Here is a 17,070-nt window from a genome sequence, read left to right on the forward strand (position 1 = left end):
ACCATTTGGGAAAGTTTACCACATCATCCTAGGGTTCATAAGCTCTATAAATTTTTAGTATGTTTCCCAAAATACCCTCCTACCTATATCTGAAAACAATTTATTTTTCATCTATTTTTAATTACAAAATTACAACACGATTTTCCTTGTATATAAATTAATGTCAACTCAGTTGAGACAAAACTCACGTAAAACCTACTAATAACTCATTATTGATGTGGACATTATAGGTTTCAAACGTATTGATGCTCAAGAATGTGATAAGGTAGACAATTTCAACCCAATGACTTGGTATAAACTATAAACTATATTAATTTTTGGAGAAGAAGCTCAAGTAGGATCTATTAGTGTCCATTATTTGTGTGAAGTGTGAACATCAGAGTCAATCTTAGTGGGTTTCTCATGGGTCTTTCTGGATTCCAAAATGGACTCACCCTTCATCTCATAAATCATTAATGAGCTTGGAAAGACCAAGTCTTTTGGCATAGCCTCAAGGAAGATGGCCCTCTTGGTTGTTGTGTTGCTTGTGGTGTGATCTTACCATCTACTTTTCTATATAAGGGTCTCTTAATTTCTTACCATACTCATCAACTAAACTGCTCTCTTCCTCAGCTTCATCCTCTCTCTCTATAGCTATCTTAAAGATGGATGTGTCTTCAATTCCAATTTATGGGGGCTTGAAGAGGTACTGGAGTGGGAGAAAATATCAGAGACTCGATGGTGGATTCATTGTAAGGAAGAAGTTGAGGGTCTTGAGGCTGGGAGGGAACAGTACTACTCGACGGTCATCATCATTATTATCACCAACATCAAAGATAAGAGAAACATCAAAGCTGCAACTCAAAATTAACAAGTGGCCCATGAAGGTTTTTGGGAAGATTCGTGAAGGTTACATAAATATGATGCTTGGGGTCGCAGGCAACGTTGGTTACTTGGGGGACCCCAAAAATGTTTTTGGAGAAAAGAGGATTCCAAGAGGCCGACCAATTCCAACAGTTTCCCAGTTGAATCAATTTGATAAGAAACTTGTTCTTAAGGTTTACAACTCAATTGCTGCTTCTCGAGAATTTGCTGCCTTCTGATCTGATCTTAAGAACCTTTTGTATTTACTATACTTCTTCTCTACCCAAAAAACAATTTTGGCTTTATATGTTGGTTTGATCTTATACTGTGGGACGATGGAGAAGTTTCATCTTCCCATTTCTGATTAAGATTTTGAAACATGCTAAGCTTTTCTATGAAACTGTGTTTAGAAATGTCTTGTTACTTGCATCGGTGTAGTTATCACATGTGTAATCAATATCATATGTAAAATACTATCATTCTCCTTACTGTTTGTTGGGGTATTATGTTATGTAAGGAAGAGTTATTGTAGGGAGAAGTTATTATGTGGTTGAAGGAGTTATTAGGTGTTTCGGGATCATGGGCGATCATGGGGAAGGAGTTACTATTGTAAACAACTACCCTCTTGTGTATCTATAAAATGGGAAGAATGAATTAAGAACACAAGAAGTTTAGTAAATTCTCTTTAGAAACTGAGGTTGACTCCCTCCCAATCAGTCAAAACTGAGGTTAGCGACCTCCCAATTATGCTAAGGCAATCCGATCCTATTCCTTCTCTCTTATTTTCTCTCTTCTATTCCTATTTTGTCTCCACCAAATTTTGAGTACATATTATGTTTCAATATATGTATGTATGTATTGGAATGGTCTACAGTTCCATGATATTTTATCACGATCAAGAATTATACATTTTCATTCTGGCTTTGTTTGGTTGCCAGGGGAATGAAAATTTTTGAGGTTAAGGGAAAATTTTTTCCCAGAAATAAATTTAGATGTTTGATTGTAAGGGAAATATATTTTACATGTGAAAAAAATTTCACTTATATATTAAAATTTCCCTTTTTATTTCCCTACCAAAATAGGAAGAAAAAATAAAACCCGTGGAACCAATGATGGCCTTTCCCTTTCTTTTCAATCTTTTCTGTTTCCTTTCTTCTTCTTAGGAGCTTTGGATGGTTAATGTCGGCTTGAAGGATCTTCTTTGCTACTACGATGAAAAGGGTTTTTCGTACGCTCTTCAGTCTATCGTTTTTAATTGGGATTGTCTACATACTAAGTTGCAGAACTGTGATGCGCCAAATAATAGTAGGAGAGCATTCTCTTAACAAGTGTCCTCCAACGGTCGTAGGTATCCTTCTTGTGCGGTGATGAGGAACAATGGGGTTTTGCTTAAGACAGAATATGGAGATCTGAACAACAGTCACGGTATCACTTCACTTCATTTGTCTTGCAACCAAACAACTCAAAAGGGAAAAAAAAAAAATATTCCTTCCCTTCACTTCACTTCCTTTCATTTCCCTTCCCTTCCCTTCCCTTTTCCCTTGCAAACAAACGCAGCCTCTATTGTTATTGAGATCCATAAAACAATATCAAGACTGTGATTACTACATTCATTGAGAGAGAGAGAGAGAGAGAGAGAGAGAGAGAGAGAGAGAGAGAGAGAGAAAAGCTTGTTTAATAATTCTAAGGCTTGACCCGAAAAAAACAGGAAAAAAATTATTCTAAAGGGCAGTGATTCTCCTCACCGCCAGTGAGGAATGAAATCCCCAAACCTAATCTTGGGCAACTTGGGGATACTAGACCGAAATACTGATCAAACTCCTTATCGGTTCAATATTGGTTTTAAAGTGTCCAGAGATCAAAACTGACCAGACCAACCGATAAGGCTGACTAAACTCATTCATTGCTTGGAGGTGTATCCTTGATCCTCTCAACAAGCGATATATTCAGGTTCCCCCCTTCTTCTATTTATGATGAGCTGGGCTTGAAGTAGATATCATTTGTTCTTTGATTGTCCATTTATATATCTTCTAATTATGAGTGGAGATTGGTAGCCTTTACTCCATCCTCCCAGATGAGGCCGAGTAGGATCATTTTGTGGGGGGTGGCGGAGTGCATCTCTAAGATGTTCCAGGGGGTTTCCATTACTAGCATTGCCAAACTTGCATTCTGCTTTACCATGTCTAGGAAGGAGACGAATTTCTGCCTTTTCTGGAACAAAACTAAACCCTTGATAATAAGGGCTATTGGTTGTATGTGGAGGATTTTTCTGGATTAACTTATCCGAAGGGCCCAAGTCTCCTAGGAACCCTTTTGGGGCAAGCTCTTGGGGATTGCATCCTTATTGGTCTAGGACAGGCTAGTGGTGGGAAGCTAATGTGTTTGTCCCTCTCCTTCTCTTGCCCTTTTTGGTGGCTGCTTTCGTTAAGTCCTCACCCTTTTTTGCATTTCTTCATTCAATGTTGTGCTTTTACTTTCCTCTTGGCATTGTGTTGAGTTCTTTTCAATCTTTGGGATGTTCTTGAACTGTAGTTGGAGCTTGCGCTTATTTGCTTGTATATTCTTTCTTCCTCTTTTTTCTAGTAAATTTGATTCTACTAACATTTTTTTTTTTTTTTTTTTTTAATATATATGGGAAAAGATCACCACGACACCAGCATAAGAATGAAACTGCACGTCTTCCCCATGGAAATCCCCTACATCCCCTTATTTGAAGGGTTTTCCCATAATACCCCTCCTTTCCCCAAAACTGCACACTTGGCATCGAAGGGAACCCTCCCTATATACATAAACTTAATGTGCCTGATAAGGGTATGTGTAATCTTTAAAAAAAAAAAAAAATGGAGTAAAGGAAGGTTCTCCTGTTGGTTTTATGAGTTATCTTACTCCAGACATTTCAATCGGAGATGATGATTAGATATAATTTCTTGAAATTGACTTTATGCCTTAATATATGGGTGTCAATCAATTAGTTCAGTCTAATTTCGGTTCAAAATTGGGCTAAGCCAAAAATGAACAGGTGGGGCACATCTCAGTTTCAGTTCATTTTTCTTAATCAATTTCATTAACGGGCTCGAATTGTCCTATATCAATTTTAGTTTAATTCAATTTTGGTTACATATATTTTTTTTATTGAAGAAAAAAGAAAAAACATTGCACTACTAATGATATTAATCTCATTGGAATGCTTGATTCCATCATAAATAGCTTCTGACGGCTGTTTGTGTGACAGAATGGCATTGTGGAAAAAGAAAAAAAACAATCAATAAGTTGGTACAGTTTAAATTTATATTTGTCTGTGAGATAAAAATAAAAGTCATTTGGTATGAATTATGATCCTTATTTCTCATTAAAATAAATCAATATACCAATAAATTCATAAACATTAAGAGAGGTGTTTATGATTTATTGGGATATAGCAATTATTGCTGTTTATGTGCTAAACCAACAATGAGCACATGTTTTAATGGCTCAAAACTAAGGATAAAAGGGTCAATTCGTATATTGTTATAAAAATCCTTTCAAATAGAGTCCAATCCTTTGGTGAAAGCCATTAAGAACATCAAACCTTTAACCCCCTCCCCCCCCCCCCCCCCCCCCCCCCTTTAGTCCTAGAAATCCTATGAATTGTCCAATTGGATTCGCTGGAATTGGGTTGGCTTCGATCAATTCCAGATTTTAACTGAATGTCCCTGTCCAGCAACTGAAAATAAACAATGCTACATAATGGATTCTTCATTAGGCAAACCAAACCTATTGTTTATTATATATATAGTCTATTAAATCTAATAGTAACCAAACAATTATTGTTTATAGTTCATAATCTTTTATTATAATGGATTATTAATTAATAAATAATAAATATAAACATAAACTATGCCAAAGAGAATCTTAATTGGGACGATTCTCATGTTACTTGCTACTAGCTAATACATTATGATTGGTGTGAATATCATAGAATTCTAATGTATGAGCAGGCTAAAGCATGGTACAATGTAGACAATGTCAACCCAATGACTTATTATATACTACATTTTTTTTCAGTAAGATACATTAGTAAAACCTATTAGTAGTACTATACTGTACATTGTTAATGTGAACTTCAGAGTCAATCTTAATGGGTTTCTCGTGGGTCTTTTTTTTTTTTTTTTTTTTTTTTTTGGAGTTTAAATCACCTATTAGTCAACATAGACTGTTGTTGGAAACCTGAATGGACTTATTCTAATCTCATTAATCATTTATATGCTTTGGTATGACCCAGTCTGTTTGACAAGGTCCGCTTGCTTGTTGAGTGATCTTACGCTTTACTTGTCTATATAAGGCTCTCTTGATGCCTTCCAATACTCATCAAGTAAGCTGGTCTCTTCCTGCTACCAAAAAGAAAAAGCTGCTTTCTCTCTCGCTCGCTCTCTCTCTCTGTATAGCTATTTAAGAAAAAAGGAAGAAGAAGAAGGAAAAGATGCAGAAGTCTTCAATTCCAATCTATGGGAGCTTGAAGAGGTACTGGAGTGGGAGAACATATCAGAGACTCGATGGTGGAGGAGTTATTGTGAGGAAGAAGTTGAGGGTCATGAGGCTGGGAGGGAACAGTACTCGACAGTCATCATTATCATCAAAGCTAAGAGAAATATCAAAGCTGCAACTCAAAATTTATAGGTGGCCCATGAAGGTTTTGAGGAAGATTCGTGAAAGTTACATAAATATGATGCTTGGGCTCGCAGGCAATGTTGGCTACTTTGAGGACCCCAAAAATGTTTTTGGGGAAAAGAGGATTCCAAGAGGCAGACCCATTCCATCAGTTTCTAAGTTAAATGAATTTGACAAGAAACTTGTTCTTAAGGTTTACAACTCAATTGCTGCATCTCGAGAATTTGTTGCCTTCTAAATTCTGATCTGATCTGAACTCAAGGAACCTTTTGTATTTACTTCTTCAGTTCTTCTCCACCAAAAATGGAATTTTGGGTTTAAAGATGTAGGTTTGATCTAATTCCTGTGGGATGATGGAGAAGTTTCATCTTCCCATTTCTGATGGTTTTGAGTACAACATTAAGCTCTTTATATGATTGTGGGTTTGGATAGTTTGTATATGTATGTATAATTGGAATGATCTTGTTCTATAATATTTTTGACAATCAAGAATTACATTTTCATTCTGTTGTTATTGGTGAAAACCTCTCTCTCTCTCTCTCTCTCTCTCTCTCTCTCTAAGACTAAGCCAATAAAAGATTATTAAAAGAAACCCACTAATTCTTTCCTTTTCAAGGTGTTTGTACCTTATTTTCTCAGTTCTCCAGGTCAACTACATTTATATGTTGTTCAGGGTTGTTTGGGTTGCCTGAGGATGTCATGACAAAGTTGTAATCTATGTTCTCAAGCTTTCTTTGGTCAGGGCTTAGTTTGGAGAGGTGGATCCACTACATAGCATACTACACTGTTCACAAGCCTGAGAGAGATGAGGGTGATTTGGGAATGAAACCTATCAAAGATGCATGAACTTGGCAGACATTCTGAAGCAAATATGGTGGCGGCTTCCTTATAAAAGGGTGAGATGGTTTCACCCTAGGAACTTGAAGTTTGATTCTATTTGGATTGGGTGGTTAGGAGCCCTTGGGGTACATGCTCAGATGCTATCAGTCATCTGATGCTCACCGTACCTCATCATTTACTGCAAAGGATGTAGACTCATCTCATGCCAAGCCATTTATTCATCAAATTATCACGAATAGGGTCTTCTACAAAGCTTTGGCTCGACCCTTGGCATCCGACTGATATTCTCTTCGTATTCGGTATGATTCCGGTTCGGACATATTGGATACAATGCAATCTATTCTTAAAGATGGTTGTTGGAGCCCAAGGTCCTCTTCAGTATTAGTAGGCAAAATGAGTATGATCCGAAATCCGACATTTGGAAAGGCACCTCCTCTAGCGTTTTTACTATATACAAAATCGGCTTGGGACATCATCCACTGCTCCAACCTTGAAGTGGAGTGGGTGTCCAATGTGTGGTTTTAGATATGTGTCACTAGGCAATCAGTAACTATTCGATTTGTTGACATTTTGATTTATGTGTCCATCAAATTCAATTTAATTAGATTAAATTAAATATTGAACTTTGTTATGTGTTTATTATTTCTATAATATATAATTGCTCATTTTTATCATAATTTGTTATCAACGGAGGCCTGAGGATGCCTTAGTAAGGAGGAGTGATCTGATTACGATTGAAGGAACTAAAATAGCTAGGAACATCCCTAAAATAACCATAGGAGAAGTTGTGAGGAATGACATGCGTAGTCTCGATCTCGTCCTAAGTATGACCTTGGATAAAGCCTATTAGAGGGTAATGATCCATGTAGTCGACCCCATTTAGTTGAGATTCTCTTGACTGTCTGGGTTGGGTCTCTTTACTCTTACTCTCATGTTTAAATCTCTTCATTCCCTCTTTTTCTCTTTATGGCTTAATAAATGGGTGTCAATCAGTCAGCTGGTTCAAAATCGATCTGAAATTGGGATAAGCCAAAAAATGAACCAGTAGAGCAAATCTCGATTTCAATTCATTTTTCTTAATCAAATTCTTTAATGGGCTTGAATCCTTCAAAAAGTTTTTAACGAAGAAAAAGAAAAAAAGATTGCCCCACTAATGACATTAGTCTCATTGGAACACTTTTTCCATTGCAAATAGCTTGTGACGGTTGTCTATGCGATGGAATGGCATCAAGGAAAAAAATAAAAATACATCGCCAATGGTTTTAGTAACAGTTTTTTCACTGATAAAATCCATTTTTGTTATAGTATAATTAACTTAGTTGAGATGATTCTCAAGTAACCTGCTACTAATACATTATTTTTTGTGTAAATATTATAGAATTTTAATACTTTGGAAATCCCAAGTTTCAATCTACCTACTCGTTATTTTGGGGTAGAGATTTTCAAAGGCCGAGTTACAAAGAATAGGATGCATGCTCTTATGGATAAAATTAAATCTCATCTTCAGCGGGGGTGGAGCAGTAAACTCTTATCTATGGCAAGGTGGGTGGAACTTATTCGATCTGTGATATCATGAATGCCTATTAACAACTTTGCAGTGAATTGGTGGCCAACAACATCAATACGGTTGAACGATGGATGACAAACTTTATTTGGATGAGCACTATTGATTCTGGTAAGAAAATCACCATGAAATGGAAGGATATGTGTAGGACAAAAAATGAAAGAGGGCTTGAAATTTGCCAGTCTTTGAAGGTGAAAAAATCTTATCTTTGTAAATTGATTTTAGCAAGTCAAGCATGAAGACTCAATGATGGCCCGTTTCTTCCGTGCTAAATTTGTCAATCTTGACGGGTCTATGAAGGGTGGCTATAAAAGTTCCTATGTATGGATGGGAGTCAAGAAGGTGTAGGATTTTATTTCTTCTAATGGGAAATGGGCAATTGGGGACAGAGAGAGAATTTTATTCTAGCATGACAAGTGGCTTGGCTCCTCTTCTATATCTAATATGTCCTCTCTTGATCTCTCTTTGTTTCAGAGTCTTCACACAAGGGTTGAGCATTCATTAAGGAAGGCAAGTGGGTATCCCCCTCGCCCCAACTGACATCATCTTTTACAAAAGAAATTTTTGATAAAGTAGGAATGCTTCCTACCTCTTTGGGTCACATGAAAGATATGTGTAGTTGGGTGCTCTCCCCACTGGGGATTTTTTCTATGAAATCTGCTTGGGAAGGCTTGAGAAAATTGAATCGCAAGGTGGGTTGGTTTAACTTATTTGGGGCCATTATCTCCAACCCCTCCAGTCAGTCTTCGGGTGGCGCCTATTTCATAGGTAGCTTCCATGTGATGACAAGATTAGAGCAAAGGGGATTATCCTACCTTTTTGATGTGATCTCTGCATGCTTGAAGAGGAATCCATGAATCATTTATTTCTCTAATGTGAGTATGCTAACTTTCTTTGGTTGTACTGTTCATCAATTTTTGGAGTGGCTAGTACTTCTCAATCTACATCCATGGTAGAATTCAGTAGATGGTCTTACAAATCTCATATCCTTGGTATCATGTAGGCTTGGCTTTTAGGTTTTATCCTTATTCCCTATTTTATTTGGTTGGAAAGAAACTCTTGCAGGTTTAATGGTGTATCAAGGAATTTTAGATAGATTTTTATCTCTATTATGGGAGAGCTGCGCAGAATGTCCCCATGCTTGAAAGAGAGGATGATATCGGTGTTTGATTTGATATGCTCAAGAATTCTTGCTACTACTGCTCGTCAGAGTCGACAAAAACAAATATATGAGGTATATTGGTGCCGTTCACCATACTCTTGGGTCAAACTCAATATAAATTGATGTTCTATGAGAAATCCAGGGAAAGCAGTCGTTGGTGGAGTTTTTAGAGACTGTGGCTCAAGAGTTATATCTTCTTTTGGAGTGCATCTTGGAGTACAATAAACTTTGTTGCTGAGTTTCGTATCTTACTTATGGGTTTACAGCAAGTTAAGGAAATGAATATAACGAAGGTTTGGGTGGAGTATGATTCGATAATAATGGTAATTAGGGCATCAAAATGTTTAGTCCCTTAGTATGTTTGGCAGCAATGGACATCACGTTCCATGATTTCTTATAGTGAATTGAATGGAAAATAACTCATAGTTATCGCGAAGTAAATCCCATAACCGTCTTCCTGGCAAAGTTTGTCGTAAAGTCAGAAGCAATAGTGGACCCTATCTCTTGGCAAACTAGGATGCATGAAGAACTTCTAATAGATGCTCAAGGTAGAGCAAGATTTCGTTTCATTAGCCGTGGTGGATTTTAGCTTTTATGGTTTTTGTGCTCTCTGATCCCTCCCCTGCTAATGAAATGCCAAAGGTGGGGGTTAGACTAGAGAAGCCTAAGTTTTATGTTTGAGCTGTTTCGGTTTCTTCTTGTAATCTATTTTTTCATCTTTTAATACAATTGATCTTTTAGCAAAAAAAAAAAAAAAAAGCTAAAGCATGGTTCACTGTAGACAGTGTCAACCCATGACTTACTGTATACTGATTTTTTTAGTTAGATACTTTAGTAAACCTATTAGTAGTATAGTATTGTACATTATTATTGTGAACATCAGAGTCAATCTTAGTGGGTTTCACGTGGTTTTTTTTTTTTTTTTTTTCAGTTTAAATCAACCATCAGTCAAATAGAGAGAGGTGATTTTTTTGGAAACCTAAATGGACTTATTCTCATGTCAAAACCTGAGAATGGACTTATTCTCATGTCATAAAATCATTGATATGCTCGGCAAGACCCAGTTTGTTTGACAAGGCCCACTTTCAAGGGGGATGCATTTTTAAATCCGTCCTCTTAATTGGGTTGCTTGTTGACTGATCTTACCGTTTACTTGTCTATATAAGGGTCGCTTAATGCTTTCCCATACTCATCAAGTAGGCTGCTCTCTTCCCCAGCTAGCGCTTCATTCTCTCTCTCTCTCTCTCTAGCTATCTTAAGAAAAAAGGAAGAAGAAGAAGAAGAAGGAGAAGATGGGTAAGTCTTCAATTCCAATCTATGGGAGCTTGAAGAGGTATTGGAGTGGAAGAACGTATCAGAGACTCGATGGTGGAGTAGTTATTGTGAGGAAGAAGTTGAGGGTCTTGAGGTTGGGAGGGAACAGTACTCGACAGTCATCATCATCATCAAAGATAAGAGAAACATCAAAGCTGCAACTCAAAATTTATAGGTGGCCCATGAAGGTTTTGAGGAAGATTCGTGAAGGATACATAAATACGATGCTTGGGCTTGCAGGCAACGTTGGCTATTTGGAGGACCCCAAAAATGTTTTTGGAGAAAAGAGGATTCCAAGAGGCAGACCAATTCCATCAGTTTCTAAGTTAAATGAATTTGACAAGAAACTTGTTCTTAAGGTTTACAACTCAATTGCTGCATCTCGAGAATTTGCTGCCTTCTGAATTCTGATCTGATCTGAACTCGAGGAACCATTTGTATTTACTACTTCTTGATCAGTTCTTCTCTACCAAAAAGAGAATTTTGGGTTTAAAGATGTAGGTTTTGATCTTATTCCTAGGGACGATGGAGAAGTTTCATCTACCCATTTCTGATGGTCTTGAGTACAATATATTAAGCTCTTTATATAAGAGGGTGTTTGGATAGTTTGTATAGTTTGTATATGTATGTATAATTGGAATGATCTTGTTCTGTATAATATTTTTGACAATCAAGAATTACATTTTCATTCTGTTCTTATTGGTGAAAACCTCTCTCTCTCTCTCTCTCTCTCCATATATGTATGAAAAAACCAACGCCAGAACAATAAGAGATTATTAAAAGAAACTCGTTAATTCTTTTCTTTTCAGGGTGTTTGTACCTCATTTTCTCAGTTCTTCAAGTCAGCTACAAAGTTTTTTAGGTCTTTTCCCCGTATCCGAAATGCCGGATGAATTCAAGCGCAGGAATGGGGCGACGGCCCCCGTTGAACGGAGAAGGGGAAAGCGTGTTTTCTGTCATCCCCGTATCCGAGATGCCGGATGAATTCGAGTGCAGGAATGGGGCAACGGCCCCGATCAGTTCGTTGAAATAATGCAACTAGATTAGCCCTTGAAACTACATACACGCTAGTCAACCCAAGGGCAAGGGTTCCCGACTATGGGTCGGGGTGAGCTCGCCCCCCTTCCCCTAGCGTGGAGTGTGCCGTCGGGTGCAGCCCTTCCCTTAGCGGTGCCCGGGGGTGAAAGTTGTAAGCCCTCTATTTAAATGTCAATTGGTGGGCCTTCGTCGCCTGCTTTCTACTCATCTGAATACACAGAGATTTATACTTGCTCCTAGTCTGAATACAAAGAGAAGAAAAGCCCCCTTAGAGATAGGGGCGACTTTCTTGTGGTAGTAATTACGAATGAGCAAGTAGGGGGCGGCAACTAAAGAGGTTGCAAGACTGACCGCAATTGCAGGAATAAGTTGACTTTCTTCCATTTTATTAGAAGAGAAGCAACCTTTAGAAAGCTATAACTATCGGATATTGTGATTTATGGAAATGGGAGTGCTAATGGGCGCGAAAGAACAAGGAGCATCTCTGAACCATAATTGAAGCTGCTTCGATCGAACTTGAACCTGCTCTGACTATTTAGACTTTTCACTTCGCATGTTATGAGCTGGAGCGAGATCGTAACCTGGATCGTGTACTGTTATCAGAGATGGAGACATGCTTGCTCCCCTTATTCTAGCGCCATTAGATGGATCGAAAAATCCCAATTGTTTCGAACTTTCTATTTTTGGAATGAGATATTTACGGAATCCCCATGAATAGGATCAAACCTTATTCCTTGGTATTTACATGAGATTCCTTTTTCTTATTCTTAAGCAAACCCCAAGAGGCTCAGTTATCCATGATTTATGTTTCATCTTTTTGTTTCCTTTTACGTTGTTTCGAGAAAGATATCGATCAATTCCGATTCTTTCTTTTTCTATTGATTCTTTTTCGATCGAGATGTATGGATGATCCCTGGTTCCCAAGGTACAATATCAGATTTTGACCATCGAAGCAGCCAAGGGCATTGGTATGTCATGACAAAGTTGTAATCTATGTTCTCAAGCTTTCTTTTGTCAGGGTTTAGCTTGGATAGGTGGATCCACTACATCGCATGGGACATGATTCGCAAGCCTAAGACAGAGGGTGGTTTAGGAGTGAAACCTATCAAAGACTTGAACATGGCAGACATTCTGAAGACAAATATGGTGGTGGCTTTCTTATAAATGGGGTTCACCCTAGGTACTTGAAGTCTGGTTTTATTTGGATAGTGCAATCTACTTAGAATCGTTAGCTCCCAAAATGGGTGAGATGGGTTCACCTTAAGTACTTGAAGTCTGATTCTATTTGCAAAGTGCAACCTACTTAGAATTGCTAACTCTTGAGTGTAGAGAAAGATTCTAGGCCAGGCACCAGTCTCATGCCGAGCTATTTATATCAAATTATTAGGAATGGGGTCCTCTACAAAGCTTTGGCTTGACTCTGGCATCTAACTGTTCTTCTTAATACATATGAAGACCGTATCCGATATGATGCGGGTTCAGACATATTGGACACAATGCAATCTATTCTTAGAGATGGTTGTTGGAGCCCAAGATCCTATTCAATAGATCTCATTCACGAGCAGCATTAGTAGGTGGAATGAGTATGATCCGAAATACAACATTTGAAAAGGCACCTCCTCTGGCCTTTTTACCACAAAATCGGCTTGGGACATTTGCTCTAATCCTAAAGGGAAGTGCATCCAGTGTGTGGTTTTAGATATGTATTCCTAGGCAGTCAGTATCTATTAGATTTATTGACATTTGGATGTATACACCATCAAATCTAATTTAATTTGATTAAATTAATTATTAAAATTTTATTATGTGTTTATTAGAATTGTTTCTATAATGTACAATTACTCAATTTTATCGTTATTTGTTATTAAAGGAGGCCTGAGGACGTCTTAGTAAGGAGGAGTGATCTGATTACAATTGACGGAGCTAAAAGGGGTAAATGCAGTGTAGGCCTCAAATGACCATTGGAGAAGTTGTAAGGAATGGTTGATAACCGACCCACCAAATTCGAAGGAGATGAGGATCCACCTCATCCAAATCTTCAGATTTAGAAAATGTTGTTTTTTGGGATATAGTTCATGTTAGATCAAACACCAAGAAATACGAAAATAAATAGACAAAAAAATCCCCATGACATAGAGATTTGACGAGGTTCACACACCAGTGTGGTGTGCTACATCCTCGGGCAAAGAAGCAAATACTTCACTATACAGAAGAGAGATTACACTTAAGCAACAACGAGAAAACTGCCCTAAAACCCTACCTCGAAAAACCCCCCAAAATACAATGACCTTTCTCAACAAGACAACAGTACATTATATACTCCAAGTCGGCCCAATCCCTCTGCTTCTATCACAGATCTCAGAAAACTTCCCATTCGGGTCGCCACTGAAATATGTTGGAGCAGGTCAATCTTCAAATCGGGTCAAGAATTCAAGACAAACTTAACAATTCCGCTCATAAGGTTTATAAATGTTTGGATTTATCTACAGGAAGGGTTTATGTATCAAGACATGTTATCTTTGATGAGCTTCAATATCCCTTTTCCTCTGCTTCTGTTTCTCCATCTTCTCCTTCAGCTCCAAATGACCTAGACTTCTTAGGGGTCCTACTCCCATTCAACACTCCACTTGCAGTTTTCCCATTTTGCAAAGTCATCCCTTCTTGCCCACAAGTCCTACTTCTCAACTATCTTGTCCCTCAATTGTCCCGACCACTCTTCAACCCTCTCAAGAGTCCTCCTCGGATACAAGCCTTGCACCATCACCCATCCCTCAAGAGCATATTTCCCCAAATCCCATATCCTCTATTCCATCCAATGCTCCACCCTAGCCTCCATATACTACTGCCCGAACCCATACCATGAAGACAAGATCCTAATCTGGAATTTATAAAAATAAAGCCTTTTGCCATACCCTTCACCCTCTTCCCCTTGCACTAATTTCTTCTCACTTGGTTGAACCAACATGTTACTCACAAGCTTCTAAGGATCTTGAGTGGCTTCATGCAATGGATCAAGAATTTAGTGCTCTTCAACAACAGAATATCTGGACTCTAGTTCCTTTCCAACTATCTATGAATGTTGTTGGTTGTAAATGGGTTTATCGTATCCCGTATGGTACAGTCAATCGATACAAGGCTCGTCTTGTTGCTAAAGGGTTTCATCAACAACAGGGAGTTGATTTTATTGAAACTTTTAGCCATGTTGTCAAGCCAACTACCATCCACTATTTTTTCTTTAGTTGTCTTGAACAATTGGTCTCTTCAACAATTGGACGTTGAATGTGCATTCCTCCTTGGTGATCTACAGGAGACCGTATATATGTCTCAACCACCAGGATATATTGATCCTACAAGGGCTGCTCATGTCTGTTTGATGAAAAAATCTATATATAGGTTACATTAGGCTCCGCGTGCTTAGTATGAGAAGTTCTTTTTTTTTTTTTTTTTTTTTTTTGGTAAAGCTTAGTATGAGAAGTTCACCTCCAAGCTTATTGACTTTGGGTTTCTAGTATCTTAATCAGATCCATCATTATTCATCTACCACCAGCACCATGTTATAATTTTTTTGCTTCTATATGTGGATGATATCATCCTCACTGGTAATAAGACTTCTTCCATCCACAGCCTGATGTCATTCCATGGGTAGCATTTTCGCATGAAGGACCTTGGCCCTTTTCTTTCTTGGGATTCAGATAACAAGAGATTTGGGTAGGCTTTATCTCAGTCAGTCCAAATGCATATTGGATCTTCTTCAGCGTGCAAACATGACCAGTTGTAAGCCTGTCTCTACCCCGGCTTCATTACAAAAACTTGGATTGAGTGATAGTCAAGTCCTAGCTGATCCTACTCACTATCGCATCATCGTTGGTGCTCTTCAATATGCCACTCTCACCTATCCGGATATCTCATTTTCTGTCAATCAAGTATCTCAATTCCTTAAGGAACCCACTGAAGATCAGCTTGCAGCTGTAAACGTATTCTTCGTCTTCTAAAAGGAACCACAACTACTGGTATCCATCTCCAACCAGGCCCGCTCCACCTCATAGCCTATTATGATGCCGATTGGGTTGGGTGCCCAATTGATCGACGGTCTACAGGTGACTTTTGTGTATTTCTAGGCTCCAATCCCATTTCATGGAGTGCTAAGAAATAGCCAACAGTTGCCCGATCTTCTTCTGAAGTTGAATATCGTTGCTTAGCTAACACGGCTATCTAGGATGTCTAGCTATGCTCCCTCTTCCTCGAGTTGCACTGCCCCCTCATCAAAGTCCCGACTATTTGGTGTGATAATATTTCTACTATCTCCCTTTCATTCAACTCATTATTTCATGCAAGAACAAAACATGTAGCAGTTGATTATCACTTCATCCATGAGTTGGTAGGCAGGAAAATACTGGACATTCGTTACATTTCAAGTAAAGACCAAGTTGCTACTATTTTTACAAAAGGACTCAGTTCTCCTCGGACTCGTTTTCTTCAAGACAAGCTTCGCTTACGTTCAGTACCGATCAGCTTGAGGGAGGATGATAACCAACCCACCAAATCCGAAGGAGATAAGGATCCACCTCATCCAAATCTTCTCATTTGAATTTCAAAATTCAAATATGATGATCTAATCACCAACATAATCTCTTACAGTTGTAATTTTATTTAATTACCTTTTTAAATGGGATTCAATCTCTCATTTGTACCTATAAAATATCTATATATACTCAGTCATACATCAACGAAAATTATTCAAAAACTTAGCAAAAACAATCCTTGTGCAATCTCTTTCTATGGCATGCATAGTCTGGGTCTTACCCCAAGTTTGACCATGGATAAAGCCTATTGGAGGGCAAGGACCCATGTAGCCAACCCCATTTATCTAAGATTCTCCTAATTTAGTGGGTTGGACCTCTTTCCTCTTACTCTGATCTTTTTTCTTATTTTCTTCTTTGTCTTTTTCTTTTTCTATTTTTTTCATTCCTCATCTCTTCATTCTCCATTTTTCTGCTTGGACTTCATTTTTCCCTAGTTTATGTGGATCTATAGCCAACCCCCTTAAATAGGGATATGATTGAATTTGTTGTTTTTGTTGTACAGACTTAGCACTTTGTTCTAGGGCTGTTGTATTGTATATTTTTCAATAAATTTTGGATCAAAAATATAAATGTGGGTACTTAATTGTGTTAAACATTGACCATCGAAATTCTTGAAAATTTTCTTACTGCCACATGTATAGTAACTTAGTTAAGATGATTCTCAAGTAAACCTCCTACTAGTACATTATTATTAGTTTTTAGTTTTATTTTTTAATATTTTAATTAATTTATTTTTTTTCCTACTTTATCCTACTGATCGCCACTAGCCAATGGCCACCTACTCCTACACATACCTATCCACACACATTTGCATACGCTAAGATTCGATCCCACAATCTCCTCCCCTGGATGCTAGCTCTTCAAGCTGAAGCTGCCACCACTACGTTAAGCTAGTGTTCGTAATACATTACTATTGGTGTGAATATTATAGAATTCTATTTTTTTAAGGCTGAAGCACTGTACAACATAGACAATGTCAACCCAATGACTTACTATATTGTTTTTGGGAAAAAGAATACTCCTTGATAGAGCAGCGGCCTATGTATTAACATGGGGACCAATGAGGGAACACATATAAG

The 17,070-nt window shown here is 37.9% G+C and overlaps 3 protein-coding genes across 3 annotated transcripts; all 3 read left to right on the top strand.

Moving 5' to 3' along the window:
• The first annotated feature begins 644 nt into the window (after positions 1–644).
• Positions 645–1,082, top strand: LOC122079869. The gene has a single exon (XM_042646627.1). The coding sequence runs from the start codon at positions 645–647 to the stop codon at positions 1,080–1,082; it is 438 nt and encodes a 145-aa protein (XP_042502561.1).
• Positions 1,083–5,302: 4,220 nt separating this feature from the next.
• LOC122079875 lies at positions 5,303–5,728 on the top strand. Its single transcript, XM_042646639.1, has one exon. It carries the CDS (start codon positions 5,303–5,305, stop codon positions 5,726–5,728), a length of 426 nt encoding a protein of 141 aa, XP_042502573.1.
• A 4,620-nt stretch (positions 5,729–10,348) lies between these two features.
• On the top strand, positions 10,349–10,774 carry LOC122079883. Its single transcript, XM_042646651.1, has one exon. It carries the CDS (start codon positions 10,349–10,351, stop codon positions 10,772–10,774), a length of 426 nt encoding a protein of 141 aa, XP_042502585.1.
• The last annotated feature ends 6,296 nt before the right edge of the window (positions 10,775–17,070 follow it).

Source organism: Macadamia integrifolia, chromosome 1 (assembly GCF_013358625.1).
Source record: "Macadamia integrifolia cultivar HAES 741 chromosome 1, SCU_Mint_v3, whole genome shotgun sequence".
NCBI classification, from domain to species: domain Eukaryota; kingdom Viridiplantae; phylum Streptophyta; class Magnoliopsida; order Proteales; family Proteaceae; genus Macadamia; species Macadamia integrifolia.